The sequence below is a fragment of the Diplotaxodon limnothrissa genome, linkage group LG5 (assembly GCF_057381915.1).
Source record: "Diplotaxodon limnothrissa isolate DT_005_m linkage group LG5, D_limnothrissa_male_GT1.1, whole genome shotgun sequence".
NCBI classification, from domain to species: Eukaryota; Metazoa; Chordata; class Actinopteri; order Cichliformes; family Cichlidae; genus Diplotaxodon; species Diplotaxodon limnothrissa.
The window spans coordinates 24301095-24320917 of record NC_140600.1 but is presented as its reverse complement, the minus strand read 5'-3'; the positions used below and the strand labels follow the sequence as shown (position 1 = coordinate 24320917).

The following is a 19823-nucleotide window of genomic DNA, read 5'->3' as shown; positions in this document are numbered from 1 at the left end:
CGAATGTGAGGAGCACTATGGTGATTACATAGAGGACCTCGGTGTAGTGTAGTTACGGCAAACAAGATCATAACAGCTCACGTGTTCGCAGACTGGGATGTCCACGCTATCTCTAAGCTACATGTGTGGTTTTATGACTTCCTCTTTATTAAAGAACACAATATAACAGTTTACAAGATGATGTGTGCTAGAAAATCAGCTCGGACGAACTGCAAATAAAGCCACGAGACAGCTGGAGTGAAGAAGTTTTGAGTATGTGGATGGCAAGAGGCACACTGACCTTAGACCCATTGTGAAGCACCAACAAAGAGCCATCTGCACGGCAACCAAAGCTGAGATGAGGGACTTGCACACAGGGGGACAGGAGGGGGGGGGGCTGGAGAGTAATAAAAGGCAAAACAAATCAGTGATAACGAGAAAAAAAAATTAGACTTGATCAGTTGAATGATGTGTAAAACATCAAAAGAGAAAGAGGTCTGCACACATGGGGAACAAGAAACACAGATCTCTCCACTGCTGGTAAAGTGGAAGACGAGAGCTGCAGGCCTAATCACTCAAGAGCACATTTCCTGCCTTCTGCATGATGAGATGAAGCCAACTGAAACTGTCAAAGGCTAATATTTAACCCGAAGCTCATTCATTTTCAGCAGAAAACACACAGGGTTTATCTGCACACATATCCGAACTGCAACAATATCCCAGCCTGGCGGGTTAAAATCTCGGATGTTGAGCAGCTCTTTATTGTGGGCAATAGGTGTGCTTTGCAAAATGGTGATAACAAAGACAAAATGGTGTCAGGGACATCTGTAAAAAAAAAGAAAAAAGAAGAAAAAAAGAAATCACAAATGTTTCACAGGTAAGGTATGAGAATCAGGATTGCTTAGCAACAGCAGTACAAAAAAAAAAAAGACTCGCTCATGTGTGGTAAGCAGAGAACCGGCCGTGCTGCCACCGAGCGGTGGCCTGACGGCACTTGCAGGAGGGACACCGGCACTTGAAAGCTCAGTCCTCAGAGGCATACATGCGCAGTAAGAAGAAGCTGCAGCTTTCGTGCAACGTGTGAACCACGCGAATGAAGAAGGGCTTTATTTTAAAAGGTGATATCATCTTCGTTTCCTCGACGCTTTGAAATATAGGCTCAAGTGATTTGATTGGCTAGAAAATGCACCGGCTCTCATGGTGGCTGGTTGCTTAGCAACGTCACTGGTGGGGAGGGGAGGGTGAGTGAGAGGGGTGCTTCGATGGGGGAGGGAGCATTGTGGGTGCAGACAGACTGACTGACTGGGGAAATACCTGGCAAAGTTCCCAAATAAACAAATAAGAGCGAAAAGGAGAAGGAGGTGGAGGGCAGAGCGCAGACAGAGTACAGGGGTATTTTCTGGTCCAGATAACAGTCCCGTAATAGTCGGCGGGAACAAGGCATTGTACTTCCAGCACAGTTTGCCCCCAGAGTAAGAGTGAGGTCAGCAAGTCAGAGCAGATTTTTTAAGAAAAGTTCAGTCTTTTGTGATATGAAAGTTGACCAGAACTTAAAATCCCGGTTTCTTTAAACAGTGTCTTTGTTTTTTTGTTTTATTATGAAGAGGAACTGAGAGGAACACAATTACTGCCATAGGAGGACATCGGCTGCTGTAGACGAGGAACAGATAAAGATGGGGCCCTGGACACATACTGAAGACGGAGAAGCACGTAGCTGCCAGATGCAACTTTGGATAAATAGCACATGTACCTGCATGTTCTCGTTTGCATGACTGTGGGTGTTGTAGGTGTTTCTAGGAACAGATCTTTGAATCCAACTGAAGTTGAGTTGAATTGAATAAAATAGCCTCAACCAAAGAGTGCAAAAAAAAAAAGAAGGAAAAAATGGAGTAAAAAAAGAAAAGGAGAGATGAAGAAAAAAGACCTATAAAATGGCAGCTGAGCTAAAGGAGAAGAAAAGGTGGGAAATGTGCTTATAAAGAGAGGAGGGGTAAAAAAAGAAAAAAAGGGAGGGCTGCTGCTGGTAGGTTGAGATCTGAAGAAGGAGGTGGGCTTTGGAAATGGCTGATGCAGGGCGGTCTCTACAGGCAATGAGGACTCTTTGTCAGGAGCAGGAAATGAGGTTTCTGTTGTGATTAAAAGGAAGGTTTCTATGGCAATGCAGAGAGCCGTGTGCACAGAGAATTTCTTGGCAGCGGAGGGGGCTAAGTGAGAGTCGAATGTCAAAGAAAGCAGCCTTCCTCCATCTCATCTCCCACCACCCCTCTGCTTTGCCACAGCACCACTTTTTATCTCTCATAATCTGTTTTCATAGACACAGTTAAGACTGCACCAGGGGGATTATCTTGAGCAAACCGAGCCACTGGTTGATCAGTCATTTATGTTTACGGAGTAGCAGTTTCACTTCACCAAATCGCTACTGTCAAATTAAATAAGGAAAGAAAGGTTTAGCTGAGAGGCTAATTAAAGCAAACAAAGAAAACAAACCCCACAAAACTGAAGATGATTAGCATAATGACCTGATTGTGTCTTTTCTTGTTTGTCCAGACAGGTACAGTTTTCTCCACTTACCCCCCTTTGCCTTGTTCAGCCCACGAAGTAAAAAAAAAAAAAAGCACAGTGGCATCAGTGTGACCTTTAAAATCTAAATATAGTAAAAATCTTTGTTTATTGTTTCACTGAGTTCAAATATATTTCTTTAAATAAATCCCACATCCTGATTTTCTATTTTCTCCGCTGGAGGAAGTTGCTCTCTGCAGTACGTGCCATATTTGCCCCGAACACAGATTTGATGCAGGATGTTTGGATAAGGAGACATTTCAAACTGGGGATCAAAGAGAATTTTTAAAATGCTGTTGATATTACTGACTCACGTGAAAATAATATGTTAATGTACCCGGTCTCCCTTCACTTCCAAACAGACCGAGTGGAAAAAGGGACTGATGTTAAATGGTTGATATGTGCGACAACAGAAAAAAAGCTAAAGGGGAAGTCAGAGCTCAGAGTTTATTTGATGCTCTTCTGACTAATGATATCTATCTAATTTGCACCCCCCCCCCCCCCCCCCCCTTCCCCTGGTTAACAAAAACATCCAGTTACCTGCATATTCTTCTCAATGATCATCATTTGTAAAATAAACAAAATAATATCTGAAAATAAACATTGTTATTCTGTTCAAAAGAATGTATTTAAAATCCCAAAGTACATAGAGCCTTAAAAGGTCCTAAAAAATCACCTTTTTTATTCTCAGCATGTCAATTAGAATTACAAAAGGTTCTGCTGCCCCCAACCTTTTTGTCTGAGCATGGCAGCAAGTATCATGTAATAAAGCGCTGCCAGGGAGGGAGGGCTGTGCTGGAACTGGATTGTATAGTCAAAGCCAGATGGCAAGTAACACATCAAAAGGACAGCTGGTTACTAGAGACTTTATAGCTCCTAAGCTAATTAGTCCCGCCTAAGCAAATCAGAGCTACGTACAATACAGCAGACCATGCCAATGATTCATCATAAAAGATGACAAACATACAACATAATTAGGCTTTGAAATGTTACATGTGGTAGCTGGTTCCATCAGCTATCACGGCCTTCGCTGATCTGTACAGTAAATGACAATGATCCTGTTTTTAAAATGTGCATCTTTACTGGACTGGTGGGGTCAGTGTTTCAGATTACTGCCTCTTCCGGTGGGTGTGATCTGACTCTGAACTGCAGACTGATCTTTGATGGTCTTGTTGCTGTCTGTCGTGCAGAACTCTTTCTCCAGAACCTGGAAATCAAAAAATCCCCCCCCAAAAAACCCCCAGATGAGCTTAAAAAACTGACCAGTGCATATATCCCAAATTATCATGTTGGGGTACATCTGGGACTTATTACTGCACTCACTCCCTTCATTATCCTTTGGCGAAGTTCCCCTTGTGAGAGTGGCCGTTCTTCTTCATCAGTAACAGGAGACTCTTCTGCATTATACGCCACGCTAATGGATCTAAGTTAGATGCACACATTCATCAACCCAATGCGTTGCATTTATTTATTTGCAAATACACAGTTCTGACCCAAGGACTACAGCAAAAGTAAAAGGAAAGATTTACAAGACAGCAGAGAGACCTGCTTTGATGTATGGTTTGGAGATGGTTGCACTGATAAAAAGATAGGAGGCGCAAGAGCCGAAGATGTCAAGGTCTTCAATGGGAGTGACAAGGATGGACATGAAGAAATAGGGAAAATAGGGACTGTCCCTTATTAGGGACAATAAGGGACAGCTCAGGGTGAGCGGTTTGGAGACAGAGTTAAAGAGGCATGGCTTGGATCAGGGGTCTCAAACTCCAGTCCTTGAGTTCTGGTATCCTGAAACTTTTCCATGTGTCCCTGTTGCAACACACCTGAATAAAATTACTAGGTCATTAGCAAGATCATAGAATTTGACTGCATGCTGAAGTGGCAATCCCTAACCCTACTGAAGTAAATTTAAGTAAATGTAAATGTTTGGAAAAATATATACTTCTAAAAGTACTTTTATTGCACCATGTTCATTCATTCATGAGCTGCTGTAACATGAATCAAATGGCTGAATTGCCACCTCAGTGTGCAGTCAAGTGCTATAGTCTTGCTAATGACCTACTAATTATATTCAGGTGTGTTGCAACAGGGTAACATAGAAAAGTTTCAGGACACCAGCCAGTTTGAGACCCCTGGCTTAGGTGGTTTGAACATGTGCAGAGGAGGGATAGTGAATATACTGGAAAAAGGGTACTAAACATGGATCTGCCAGGGAGGAGGAAGACCACAGAGAGGATTTGTGGATGTTGAGATGGGTTGGTGTGCCCAAGGAGGATGCTAGGGATAGAGTGAGAAGGAAGCAGTTGATCTGCTTCTCCTAAATGGAGAAGCTGAAAGAGAGGAGGAGGAAGAAGGAGAAATACACAGTTTTCAAAATGAACAGATAAACAGCTGACCTGTTGACTGCAGGTTGGATGCTGATATTCTGCTGAAGTAGTTTTGGATTCTGACCCAAAGGGAAGCCTGCTGGGTCTTCTAGATCCTGTAAGAGTTTTAAATGCAGAATCTTTGTATCACAGGAAAGAAAACAATATATACATATGTTAAAAGGCCAGCCTGATTACTTTAGTACTGAGGAAAGCCTGCACAGTGAGCAGTTCGTTGGTCTTCTGCTCCACTAAGCTGAGGTAGGACATTATGTTGTTCTCAGTGATCCCACTGGAGGAGCCCAGCATATCTTCTATCGCTGAGCGGTCGCACTCTACTTTAGTGAAGATGTTGTTTACACCTGCGATAAGGAAGAGAAACCATGAACTGTTTAATTTGTTTTTTTTAATAAATATCCAGGTGACAGCAGTAGCATGTTTTAGCTTTTTGTTTTTGCTTGTGATTGCTTGAGAGCTTTGATAATTTTCATGATTATTGGGACCTTCACTGCAAAAAAAGCCTTAAGGATGTATGGAGTTATGAGAAATTACTAGTTGTAATGATAACAAAATATGCAAAATAAATCAACCTGTTTTAGTCTTGTCCAGGATCTCGCTTATGATGCTGGCTCGGTTCTCGTTGGCCTTTCTTTGAGATAAAACTCCCTCTAGTTGCTCATCAATATCTTGCAACAAAGATTGGTGCTGTCGTTCCTGCTGTAAACCTTTAACCCGAAACTGCTCCATGTCTTGTTTGATCTGCCGAGAGGCAAATTCCAGCACAAACAGACATATATACAGTGCACGTTAAAAACATAAATGAACAAACCTCCCCACCCAGCACACCCTGACACTTCCTAAACTTAATCATTAGCTTTGATCTAATTTCCTAATATTTCTTCGTCTTTCAGAGTTTTTTGTTGTTGTTGTTGTTATTTTTGGCTTATTTGTAAATTGTATAACAAAAGTGTGTGCACACTGCATAACTGCACTGGGAAACAATATGTCATTTTTGTGATTTAAAGGGGGAAAAACACACTTACCTTGCTAATTTCTTCCTTCAGTGCCTCAGCCTCATTGGTTTGCTCATTAACAAAATTGAAAAGTGCAAAGTTCCGGTCTTCAACTGAAGAGCAAAACAGCAACACAGCAGTGAGACACCAAGTCCAATTATCCCTGTTTTCCAAGTGGGATCTTACATACATTGAATTTTACTGTATGTAGACAATGTAAGCTAAAGTAAAAACAAAAAACACAGAGATAAAAAGCTGGTTTGTTAGACTTACCCTGAATGTACCTGGTGACCAGCTGGTCCAGGTTCTCCTCCCCTGTAGCAATCCGAATCCTTTCAAACGCCTCCTCTAGAGCATCCAGTGACTCTTCTCCAGAGTCCATCCTGGACTGCTCTTTTGGCTCCAAAGCTATGAAACACAAAGCCCATCCCCCACCTTGTCAGTCTGGACCAAACTTGTTCCAAATGTCCCCAAGAAATTTACACACAGTCTTCTTTTCCAATTGAACAGTTAAGTCACTAACCAGAAATGCAACAGCGATCCTTTTGAGATCTATATTAAAGCAGCCAGGGACACGCTGGCAAGACTGACTGTGCCTTCCCATTTTTACTGGTTTCTAAGCCAACAGCAAACTTGTTTTACTGAATTTTCTGCTTTGTTGCTGCACTTTTAAATATGTTATTCTATATTAACATTTAACAATTTGTTAATAGTTTTGCTGCAGGAAAATTTTAATTTTGGGGACCAAAAGAAACACTGAAAAGGATTTGGCAATTTACAGGTCATAGCCATGGAGATGGAGAAGACCACATAAACATACACCATTTGGACAAAAGCAATAGGCCACACTGATTCATCTTTGAATTTAGGTGTTCTATATAAAATATACCTGTGGAAATTACTGTATAAAAGTCATTAATCCCCAGTAATGCTCAGGAAGCTTCAACCCTTCTCTTAACATCAGCACAAAAACTGTGCACCGGGAGTTTCATGGCATGGGTTTCCATTGCTAAGCAGCTCCTATAGATGTAATGTGTAGGTGTCCCAGTACTTAAGACTGTATAGTGTATTTTATCATTTGAAACATTCTTAATATTCATATTTAAGTACCATCTGTAATGTTGCTAGAGCACAGTTTCCAACTTAATAATAAAAAAAAGGCAGCTTAAATGTATATCTCAGTTGGCTTCTCATGGTTTTTTTTTTGGTGTGTTTATGGTTCAAGCCAATTCCTGTGTTGTTTTGTAATTTCTGGTCACTTCTGGTTACATTCCTGTGAGTTTATTTCCCCTCTACTCTTCTGTTTCCCAGATTACTTCAGTACAAACTACCATAAAGCTTTCTTGTATCCTTTGTGAGAATGACACTGTGTTACGCTTACATTTTAGCTACATGTAGACTGGGTTACATACAGCACTGTACTGTACATTACTAATCTTTGTCTGAAAACTTGTTAAGCATAAGTGTAAAGTGGTCTAGTTCTATTATTATCATCAACTCTGTCACAACATACATAACATGTATTATTGATAGTTCTTTAACTTACAATAATAAGAACCTTGAGGCAACTGCTATTGTGGTTTGGCAATATATAAATAAAACTGAATTTCATTGAATAACTTGATTAATATCATTAATATAAACAGACATAGCAGCTACAACACACTGGTTGCCTCTTACATTGTCCAGGTCCCATTTCATGCTCGTCGTCCTGCCTGCCTGCATCACTGCACTTGACGATCATGAACGTTTTCAGGGTGGACTCATGCGCAATAACCCTCTCCAGCTCCTTCAACTCAGTGCTGTACTGGTCACGGTCCTTCAGTGCCTTCTCTTTTATCATTGTTGCCTTGGAGTGAGCCTCCACCCTAAGGTGCAGATAACAATTAGTGCTTGAACTGAATAACATGCGGACATTTTTTTGCCCTTAATAGAAACTGAATCTCAAATCTCACCTTGTGTCATAAGCAGCAGAGGACTGGTTGATTACTTCTCCAATTTTCTTGCGTACTTCCTGCAGTTCCTATAACACAAATGTTCATGTGGAGACATGTTTTCAGTTTGCACCTGCTATTTAAATGTAATGAAACCCAAGTAAATAAATGCCAAATAACAAAAATATTTGCCTCCAGATCATATTAAATGTGATGTGACCTCTGACCTTGCTTAGCCTGTTGTGTAGTTGCTGAAAACGAACACGCTCAATATAAAGAGTATGCAGCTCCTCTCTCACTTGGCTGTTTTTGGTCATCTGCTCATTTAAGCGAGTCAAGGCCTTGACAAAGAACACATGAATTTCATGATATTTAACATTTAGTTCATTTTTCTGGGTATTTGGCTGTAGCGTGCTTCGTGACTCACTCTGTTCAGTTTGTATTCCATAGTGCGTATGGACTTTTGGATTCGCTGTTCTGGGGAACTTTGAGCGTTACTATTACTAACAGCTCCATTTCTCAACTCTGCTAGCTTCGACTCCATGCTGGAGATCTAAAAACAGCACATAAAAATCGTGGTAAGCATGAAACAATACGAGGAAGTATCAAATAATATGAAAGCTCATAATTAACCTCCTTCTTCAGCTCTTGCTGGCATTTTTTGCCTTTCTGCAGCTCCTCTTCCAGCATTTCTCTCTGCTCAAGCAGGACCTGAATAGTCTGGATGTCCTTGTTTTCCTGCTGTTGACGGGCCAAGCTGTTACAGGCACCGAGGTTTCGTTGCAGTTCCTCCTGCTCCTTCTGCAGCACCTCTATCTCCTGCCTTTATCCACATGACACAAGAGACTGAAGAGAAAAAAATACACAGACTCCTAACTATGTTGTATAGGTGTAGCTTTTACTCACTGTTGTTTGCGGATCTGTTTCCGGGTCTGCATGTTGTAGGCCTGCAGATCTCCTTCCATGATCCTGAACTGTCTCTGCAATTTGGCGATCTCTTCTACTTAAGAACAATATCATGTGCACATGATGTTACAGCTGTTTCAATCGAAATAAGAACAGTTAATAATACCAACACAGAAAACCTTACCTGCTCCATCAACATCAACCTCACTGTTATCTGAGCGTGCGCTTGCGGCTGATCTTCCTCGAGGCATGGCTACAATGAACATGAACATCCCTGACTAATTATTTGAGGAAAAAGCATTACATTTATTATTATATTACATCTTCTCCCCTTGCTGTTTAGTTTCATATTCTGCTTTTAAACTTAGACGCTGAATATTTGTTCAAATAAGTCAAAACTTTAAGCAGCTTTAGCCTAAATCTTAGAGACATATCAGTCATTTTTTCCCCAATTATTTATTTACTGTTTTTTATATCATGTGGTTTGTGCACTTTGAATGACACAGTTACAGTGCGTTTACAATAAACAATAAATATATCTTCATAACTCTTGCTGTAGTTTTCTGTAACTAAGTTAAGCTAAGTTAACAGGTTACCAAAAACACCTGCGTGTTTCATGCCAGCTGTTGTGTAATATATATAATATGTTGAGTTTAGAAATTGTTAGCTTGCCCCCGAATGCTACGCGAGAAGAGTGTTATGTTATTAATGACAAATACCATCTTATCTTACCTGTTGTAACGACGAGGGCCACCGAGCCCTTCACCACCTTCCGTAACAGAGGCCTGAGTTGTTAGCAACCGTTGCTAGGTGTTTTGGGACAAACAGTCCCTGGGCTTAGTCTTTCAGACAGCAGGCTCTCACCAATGAGTTTATCATTTATTAAAAAATTAAACACACGATTAAACAATTCTTTCATTCTTATTCAATAGTGGTTGTGGGTTTTATGAAATCTACAAATTTAGAGAAATGTATTCATATATATATTTTATATATATATATATATATATATAAATATATAAAAGAAACACTCTTGAAAGCAGCTGTGATTAAATTATTTAAACAATATATAATTGTGGATTTTCTTCACACACACACACACACACACACACACACACACACACACACACACACACACACACACACACACACACAAGTATATACGTTTTTAAAATTATTAACATACTTTGTATTTGTGTATTATGGTGCTTACTCTGTCCCCCAGCCAAGAACTTCCCTATAACAACTATTGCTCTGATCACCAAGTACACAGAAAAACTCCTAGAATTTGCATTTTGCATATATTTACCCCTCTGATTTCCGTAGTATATTTAGTAATATACAATACTTAAGTTTTATGATCTTGTACTGCATTTTCAGTTCTATTCTTGACCCCAACATAAGTATTATTTAAAAGTTGAATATTGTAGTTCACACTCTAGTCATTAATCTGACAGCTTGCCGGTTCTGGTACAAACAAGAAAAACGCAATACAAAAAAGCAAGGTTATAACTCCATGTTTACCAGTTTAAAAAATTAAACTCATAAAAACAATAATAAGATTCCACTAATGCCGCGTGTATTACTCTGAGGCATAACCTTATAACATAAGTCACAACACAAGTCATACCTTAAATTAACAAAACATTACACAGAACATTGTTTCATTGCATTTTTATTCACTTAATGCTGTGACTCTCAAAAGGATAAGTGAAACAACAATCCTGAAAGATAATTCTTTTTTAAAAAAAACGTTTTAAATCAAGTATGAATATATTTTTGTAACAACTAGTAAAATATTACATGCTACTACTGTATCTATGCACACTGTACTCTTGTGTTATATGATGTATTTGTTACATTGAGAAAAAATGCTTATATGCTTATTAGGGCTGCCACGATTTGTCGACTAGTCACGATTACGTCGACTATCAAAATCGTCGACGACTGATTTAATAGTCGACGTGTCGTTTGAAGCTTTGTAAGATCGCAAAAGACGCAGGAATAATAGCAGGATTTAAGAGTGTAATAACGGACTGAAACAGAAGATGGCAGCACAGCATGTACAAGGATGCCAGCTGCCGTTAAACCCCGAAGAAGAAGAAGCAGCTGTGTCCCAGAATTCATAGCGCGGCCCAGCTTAGTTTCCAACAATGGCGGTAGCTAGTTAGTTTTAATATTACTCTTATTATTCTTTCTGGGTCACAAAATAAACGTTTAACATATTTTCAGGCGAGAATGTAGCTGTGTAAACCTCAAATATCTGCTCAGTTTATCAGGACACCACATATTTTCAAAAGCGCTCCGACGTTTTCGGAGACGTCTGTTACCCACTAGCTCGATAGCTAGCCGGGGGCTAGGTCACTAGCGCCGTGAGAACACCGGACTCCCGGCAAATTGTTTTCAAACCCACCGCCGTCTTTCGCGACTCAGGTTAAATATATATGAGTCACTTAGATAAATTAAAAATGTTATTGTTTGGCTTTTTTTTTAGTATTTTATTTGTTCTTGAGTAAATCGGTTTGGCTGAGATTAAAGTTATAGTTTTTACACAGCTGAATAAACGACAGCTGATTATCAGAAGTGTGAGATGCTGGAGAATATACTTCGGTGTCCTGTTATATTTTAGATAGCAAGGAGTTTATTAAACTTTACCGAAACAATCTGCAAATTTCATTAAAATTGAATAAACTATCATCTTGTCTTTATTTTTAGTTAGCACCTTAAAAGCTTAAAGCTGTAAGCTAATGATAGTTATATAAGAGCAGATGCTGCTGGTGCAATAAGCTGTAGTTTTACGTCCAGTGGATGATGATCTGATTAGTCGACTAATCGCATAAATAATCGGTGACTAGTCGACTATCAAAATAATCGTTTGTGGCAGCCCTAATGCTTATACTTATCCCAATCTAATCTAGTGGATTTTATAGTCTACTGAACTACGGTATATATTACACAGTTGTTCCTATTCTTGTAGGAAGTAAAAAAAAAAGTACGTTTTTCAAAATGAATGATTCTTTGATTTTCTTATTAACCAGTTTAATTGTTTATTGTCTTTCCTGTGCTTTTGGCTGTGGCTCCTCTTCTGTTTGAGTTGGTGGGACATCCTCTAAGAAGGTACAGAAGTACACCAGGCAAGACCCCAGGTGCAGGCTGTGTAAAATGCCCTTGAGACAATCCAGCACATAACAGCAGGGTGCAAGATGCTAGCAGGCAAGGCATACATGGAACGCCATAACCAAGTGGCCGGCATAGTGTACAGGAACATCTGTGCCGAGTATAACCTGGAAGTCCCGAGGTCAAAATGGGAGATGCCCCCAAGGGTGGTGGAGAATGACCGAGCTAAGATCCTGTGGGACTTCCAGATACAGACGGACAAAATGGTGGTGGCTAACCAACCGGACATAGTGGTGGTAGACAAACAGAAGAAGACGGCCGTAGTGATCGATGTAGCGGTTCCGAATGACAGCAATATCAGGAAGAAGGAACACGAGAAGCTGGAGAAATACCAAGGGCTCAGAGAAGAGCTCGAGAGGATGTGGAGGGTGAAGGTGACGGTGGTCCCCGTGGTAATCGGAGCACTAGGTGCGGTGACTCCCAAGCTAGGCGAGTGGCTCCAGCAGATCCCGGGAACAACATCGGAGATCTCTGTCCAGAAGAGCGCAGTCCTGGGAACAGCTAAGATACTGCGCAGGACCCTCAAGCTCCCAGGCCTCTGGTAGAGGACCCGAGCTTGAAGGATAAACCGCCCGCAGGGGCGTGCTGGGTGTTTTTATATATATATATATATATATATATATGACAATTTACATACACAATCTGTCTAAAAAATACATGTCGGTCTGTAATTCCTGTAAGTATGGATAACAAGTTCAATCAAAATACAAGTTTATTTTAATCACATTAAATACAGAACAGCTGAGAGAAGAATATAATTTAAACACTGCATACTTTCTATCTGCACACTGCCATTGTGTGGCAGTGTTTCACCAGTCTTAACTCACCTGTAGTGAGATGGACAGGATAACGGAGAGGGTGACAGTTTGGAAAATGGAAGTGCAGGGCAGCTGAAGACGACACACCACATCCCCTGGCTCCCCCAGGAAGAGCAGCAGACTCAGGCATGCTCCCATTGTGCCGAGCACAGCCACACAACTCAAGGTTCCCCCAGAAGCCTTTAACAGGGAGTTCCTCGATGCATCAGAAACATGACACCCACTGCACCCTGACATACCAGCAGCAGCATCCCCACCAGCATCATTATCACAGCATCCTGGCTGTTCCAGGTGAAAAACTTAAAGATGGGGTCAGTGCAGTTCGTGCTGTGATTGTGGGACCACTGGTGGTTGGGACACTTAGTGCACTCGATGTCATCTATGAGTGAGAAAGCACAAAAGTTTAGGTTGGTTAAAAACAAAAGAAAAAATTAAAAATGAAAACATTTAAAAATCAGTTTAACTGATGGCTGTGATTTACTGATTTACTGAATCTTAAACATCCTCAAACTTCAATTTTGGGTTTTTAAAGGGTTATTTTGTCAGAATATTTCTTCCCTGCATGCAGTGACTGTTGGAAGTCACATTTCTGCCCAAGAAAGGTTCACGCTGTACAACTATGAAACATTCTCTAATATTTTAATTAATTAAAACGGGCTGGAGCATGCTAATCAGTGAATTTTAAAAGTGCTGGCAGGTAGAGGAATGCCCACGAGATTGACTTGTTCTCATGTTATGTTAAGCTTACCTGCTGGATTATTCTCTATTTCTTGACAAAGATGCAAATAAGCAAGGTCACATATTGGAGACAATGGTGGAAAACCACATTACCCTTATTTGGTGCCTGCCAAACAGTCAATACAGTCAAAACAGCAGGAATGGACACCTTTGACTCTGTGGTCCTGGCCTTTGCCACACATTGCTGAACAGGCAGACTCAGGAACTTGTAACATTTGCTGTAAAAAATCTTAGAAGTCAAATACACTGGACATTAAAGCTTTTATACAATATAAGTTGATGTACATAGTTTCAAAAGTTACCTTATTAGTGCGCCATCGAAGGAGAGACTTATTGAGGAACAATTTTTGTTCAGTATATTCTCTCACAAGTCCACTTGAGATGAGTTTGTCCAAACCCACTGAATCACATTGTATCCTATGTTTGGGTTGCTGTCTTTGTCAAAGTCTAGATCTGTGCCATTTATGTCAACAGAAGTGTTCTTTAAAACCTGCAACACCTGCAAAATTCTTTAACGTTATTATTGACACCGTTGTTTGGAAATTGTGTCCAATCATCTACAGTTAGGTCATTAATTTGTTGTAGTGTTGCCCGTGTACACAAACCACTGACGACCAATCAGTCGATCAATATATGATCGATGTGTAAACTTTCAGGTTTAATTCCAGGAGAGAAAAAACTGCCTTTAGAAAAAATTGTATTAACTGCTTATGAATTAAAGACATTAATTATTCATGTTCCCCCACATTTAGAGGCTCAAAATTAATTAGAAATTTGTCTAACCAGCAGTTTCATGGCTGTATTTGTCATGATCTGTGTGCGCAGATGGTGTATTTGAAGAGAGGACCCAAAAGCAGACAAAACTAATCTTAAGAAAAGGCAAGCCAACTATTTAAGGCTGCATGAAATACAAAAAAGGCCAAAAGAAGAATAAGACTTTACTAACAAAAAACTAAACTGGCCAAAACTAAATGCTAAACTGGCGTTCCAACGAGGGACAAATGGGAACAGACACAATATATACACATGAAGGCGATTAAGAAAAGTGGAGACATATGGGAACACAAAAGCAACAAATCAGGCATAATGAGACAGGGGAAGCGAAACTGAACACAATGCACATGACACGAGGGACTGTGAAAATAAAATAGAAAGACAAGGACACCCAGCCCTGACAAAGACGGAGATAAACAAACATGGAAACAAACGACAGACTGGGGGAGACAAAGGATGAAACACAGGAAGAAGAACATGGAGACAGAGCACAGGGACGAGAGAGAGAGGGCAAGAGATATGACAGAGAGGAGGGAACGCCAAGGAACAAAACACAGAGACCAGACCAAAGGAGCGGGAACATAAACTGATAACCCTAGATTAACTTAAAACTAACCTAGAGATTTCTAAACAATATAGAAGGAAAATTACCAGGGATTACCAAACGATACCATTTCTAGTCCTCTGAATTAAACAAGAAAACCCAACATAATAAAATCTAGAAACTAGGTTCGCTTCTCAAATTCAAAATTAATTTAACGAGATTCAAAAGTGCAAAGCACAGAACACTGGGTCACGATCCCAGTACCATAAAAAGATAAATCCTGTTCCCTTCTTAAGCCATAAGAAATGAAGCATAATATTTGATATTCATTCTGTGTTAAATTTGAATTTTATAGTGTTTCACTGTAATTTTCATGAAAGGAAATACAGAGGGGCTTAGAACAAGGGGTAAAGAAGTGGTTATTGGATTTTCATCCAAGTATAATTATGATAGTTTAATATAAGTATGAAATTTAAAATTGTTAGTTTAATTACTTGTTAATTACTTGAACCTCTTAAAATGGCTAACTATATTTGAAAACGAGCTTTAGGAATTTGTATTAGAATTAATGAAATGTCCTAATGATGAGAAAAAGCTGACAATCTGCATCTCACTCACATCTTAATTGTTTGATTTAAAATACAAAATGCAGTGATGCACAAAGGCAAAATTATATACCTATTAAGAATTGTGTTTTTGGCCTGCAAATTAAAGACCTAACTATATGTACTGGGTGAAAAAAAAATCACCTTCCAGGGATAGATTTTACTTCCAGATCCCCACTTACAGGCAGTTGAATTGCACTCCAGCAGGTTATGCAGTGCCTGTGCTACACTGTAAACAGCAGCATACACACTGAAAGCTGATGTCTGGACTGCAGGTGCTTCCACTATGCTAATGTTGTCTGGTAACAAATTCCAGCATTGTGGTCAGGGATTGTTTGACTGATTGATTGTGACTTTCTTGAAGAGCTCCATTGCATAATCGGCGAACAGGCCGAGGGTGTCTGTTTTGTCAACAAATGCAATGACTGTGCCAACTGTTTCAATGTTGGGCAGAGAAGTCACTCGAGTATGTATTGCCCAACTTGTGCTGCCAATCCACACAAGCGTTAAATTACTCCTGATAACCTAGAAAAAATGAAATGGTTTACCGGTACTGAACAAACTCCATACACTAATAGATTATAATAAATTTCTTAGTTGCTTTAACCTTCTGCTTCACCAACCTCTTTGAAAAAGGCCACAATTGGCTCTGGAAGAGTAAACACCACTACCACTCTGACACTGGTCACTCGAATGTTATGAATGATGGTTTTGATCGCTGGTTTGGGGTCAGTGTACACTGGAATCAGACTCTGATAGGCCACACAGACAGATGTGTTTTCTGCCAATTTGTTTACTGTCATTTTAGTGAACATCTGCACACCTCGTTGCCCGTACTCCTCGTCACTGCCCACAATTGCCACCCAGTTCCAGCCAAACTCCTCTATTTTCTTTATCATGACATCCACTTGCCATTTATCACTTGGCACAGTACGAAAGAATGACGGGTAGAGAAGTTTATCACTGAACTTGTCACTGGTGGCCCCATAGCTAATCTGGTGTGAAAATTAAAAACAGAAAATCAGAGATACTTACCTCTAATTTATGTTTATCAGGGTTAAAAAAGGTTAAATTGACTGCTGAACAAAACCAAATCCAAAAGAACAAGTTAATTTTTCTGTGATATAACCTGGCACCAATACATGGAGTTTTTAAAGATTTATTTTTACATTTGAAATATTTATTGCATAATGAGTCAAATCTTTTCCAAGTTTTCCAATGACTGACACCATTTCTGAGCCAAGAGGACCAATCACTGCAACTATACTGGTCTCATGGTCAGTGTAATTACACTGCACAGGTAGTTCTTGGTCGGATTTTTCAGTGAGGAAGGACAGAGTGGGCTTTATAATAATTGAAGATTGTCTGCATGTGTCATAGATTTCATAACCTAACTTGATGCCAGTGAGGAGAGTCTGATTTCTGTTGATTTCATCCACTGCATATTTCATGGCTATAGCAAGTCCCAGTGTGCGTAAATTTAAACTGTTCAGCCACAAGCAGAAAACAGTAGAAGTCGTTGTAAATCAGGGTTAGCATACACAGTTATTCTGATTCTCATATTATTAAGAAATGGTTGTTCATAACCATCCTTACCTTTTACAGCTTATCTGGTTGGTCTCTGTTATGTCACTGAGATTACTGGTGACATCATTAATGGGAAAGAGCCCTCCAAGCATAATGTCCCCAGACAAACTGAAGCGGTTGGGAGAAATGTCGCTGACCCATTCAGGCAAACTCTCACTGCAGCTCAGTGTAAAGAAACAGCACAAAACCAGCAGAGTGAAACATGAAGCCATATCGCCAGTAAGCCAAAGCAATAACAGGAGTATAATTATATACCAGTGCATAATGATAGGTTGTTTTATGCAAATTCACCTGTAAGTTGTCATGCCCTCCCTCTTCTGGCCACCCAAACCTGACACTTCAGTAAGAGCATATCATAAAGAAAACAAATAAACAAAAATACATGTGTAGTAAAAAGTTTTTAAAATCACATTAAACAAATTTTGACTACTGTTTGTGAGGATTTATTGACACAGTCTCATTTAATGTTCTTGATGGTTTTCTGAGAAAAAACATTCTCTTTGCACCTTGTGTGTATGTTTGGGTCTATGCTGTGTTGGTGGTGTTCATATTTCCGGAGTATTTTCATAGAATTTGTTTGTGGTTTGAAATTTGTTTTCCTTTGGTGTAACTATCAATGATTCAATTCAATTCAAAAAGTTAGCGGCCATCCAGGTCTTTATGTCCTTAAGACATTCCTGCAGTTTAACTAATTGGTGTGTGTTACCTGGCTTCATGGATAGATAGAGCTGGGTGTCATCTACATAGCAGTGAAAATTTATGCTATGTCTTCTAATGATACTGCCTAAGGGAAGCATGTATAATGTAAACAGAATTGGTCCTAGCAGTGAACCCTGTGGAACTCCATAATTAACCTCAGTGTGCGAAGAGGACTCTCCATTTACATGTACAAATTGGAGTCTATTAGATAAATATGATACAAACCACTGCAGTGCAGTACCTGTAATACCTACAGCATGTTCTAATCGCTCTAATAGGATATTATGGTCGACAGCATTGAACGCTGCACTGAGGTCTAGCAGGACAAACACAGAGATGAGTCCACTGTCAGAGGCCATAAGAAGATCATTTGTAACCTTCACTAAAGCTCTTTCTGTGCTGTGATGAGCTCTGAAACCTGACTGAAACTCTTCAAATAAACCATTCCTCTGCAGATGATCTAGCTAAGACTGCTGGGTCTAGAGATGCTTTTTGAGTAAAGGTTTAACTACAGCCAGCTTGAAGGCCTGTGGTACATAGCCGATTATTAGAGATAGGTTGATCATATTTAAGATCGAAGAATTAATTAATGGCAGGACTTCTTTGAGCAGTTTTGTAGGAATGGGGTCTAAAAGACGCGTTGATGGTTTAGAGGAAGTAATTATTGAAGTTAACTCAGAAAGATCAATTGGAGAAAAAGAGTCTAACTTAACATCAATGGTACTAAGAGTAGCTGTAGATAATATTACATCTGTGGGATGATTATTGGTAATTTTTTCTCTAATGATAAGAATTTTATTTGTGAAGAAGTTCATGAAGTCATTACTAGTTAACGTTAAAGGGATGGTTGGCTCAAAAGAGCTCTGACTTTTTGTCAGCCTGGCTACAGTGCTGAAGAGAAACCTGGGGTTGTTCTTAGTTACTTCAATCAGTGACGAATAGTAAGATGTTCTGGCTTTGCGGAGGGCTTTCTTATAAAGCAGCAAACTATTTCTCCAGGCTAAATGATGATCCTATAAATTTGTGACACGCCATTTTCTCTCCAGCTTACGAGTCATCTGCTTTAGGGTACGTGTTTGAGAATTATACCACGGAGTCCGGTACTTCTGATTTGAGACCTTAGTTTTCACTGGAGCTACAGTATCCAGAGTCGTACGTAGTGAGGAGGTAAAATTATTAACAAGATAATCGACCTCTGTTGGGGTAGCGTTCAGATAGCTGCTCTGCTCTATGTTGGTACAGGGCATTGAAGATGATAACAGTGGGTGGATTATATTCTTAAACTTAGTTACAGCGCTTTCAGAAAGACATCTACTTTGATAAAGTCTACTCTCCACTGCTGTGTAAGCAATTATTGTAAAAGTAAATGTTATCAGGAAATGATCAGACAGGAGAGGGTTTTCAGGAAAAGTCTGTCTTGGTCTTCCGTTAATTAATAGGCTGGTGTGAAAAATTGCTGCCACACCGCCCCCTCGGCCTGTGCTTCGAGGTTTCTGGTAGTTAGAATGACTCGGGGGTGTTGATTCATTTAAACTAACATAATCATCCTGCTGCAACCAGGTTTCTGTAAGGCAGAGTAAATCGATTTGTTGATCAATTATTAAGTCATGTACTAACAGAGACTTGGAGGAGAGAGACCTAATATTTAATAATCCACATTTCACTGTTGGTAAATGGCCTGTATTTATATAGCGCCTTACTAGTCCCTAAGGACCCCAAAGCGCTTTACATATCCAGTCATCCACCCATTCACACATACATTCACACACTGGTGATGGCAAGCTACATTGTAGCCACAGCCACCCTGGGGCGCACTGACAGAGGCGAGGCTGCCGGACACTGGCGCCACCGGGCCCTCTGACCACCACCAGTAGGCAACGGGTGAAGTGTCTTGCCCAAGGACACAACGACCGAGACTGTCCAAGCCAGGGCTCGAACCGGCAACCTTCCGATTACAAGACGAACTCCCAACTCTTGAGCCACGATCGCCTGTTTTACTCTTTGGTTCGGATGTGGATACTGTATAGTTCTTTCTTTGTGATTTTTTTATGTTTAAGTTGTTTGTTGCTGGTTTTAAGTTTGTTTTTTGTCTTTTTGGGAGCTGACACAGTCTCTATGGAGATGGGT

General features: G+C 40.0%; 1 protein-coding gene and 1 pseudogene across 1 annotated transcript; both read right to left on the bottom strand.

The window, feature by feature from the left end:
- Nucleotides 1-3634: 3634 nt before the first annotated feature.
- Nucleotides 3635-9020, bottom strand: odad1 (outer dynein arm docking complex subunit 1). Its single transcript, XM_085354316.1, has 14 exons — nucleotides 8939-9020; nucleotides 8755-8851; nucleotides 8482-8671; nucleotides 8276-8401; nucleotides 8076-8189; nucleotides 7870-7937; nucleotides 7595-7782; nucleotides 6188-6322; nucleotides 5945-6027; nucleotides 5492-5660; nucleotides 5100-5263; nucleotides 4932-5017; nucleotides 3862-3961; nucleotides 3635-3745 (listed from the first exon to the last, which is right to left on the bottom strand). The coding sequence occupies exons 1-14, from the start codon at nucleotides 9018-9020 to the stop codon at nucleotides 3635-3637; spliced, it is 1713 nt and encodes a 570-aa protein (XP_085210442.1).
- Nucleotides 9021-12749: 3729 nt separating this feature from the next.
- On the bottom strand, nucleotides 12750-17209 carry LOC146632367 (taste receptor type 1 member 3-like; annotated as a pseudogene).
- Between the last annotated feature and the right edge of the window lie 2614 nt (nucleotides 17210-19823).

Bases quoted from the DNA above. Each gene is read 5' to 3' on its own strand.
- odad1 (XM_085354316.1), bottom strand. From the start codon at position 9,020: ATGTTCATTGTAGCCATGCCTCGAGGAAGATCAGCCGCAAGCGCACGC. The intron at 8,672-8,754 runs GTGAGTAAAAGC...ATGTGGATAAAG, and splicing joins AAACAGATCCGCAAACAACA to GCAGGAGATAGAGGTGCTGC. The intron at 8,402-8,481 runs GTTAATTATGAG...TGCTGTTTTTAG, and splicing joins AGCAAGAGCTGAAGAAGGAG to ATCTCCAGCATGGAGTCGAA.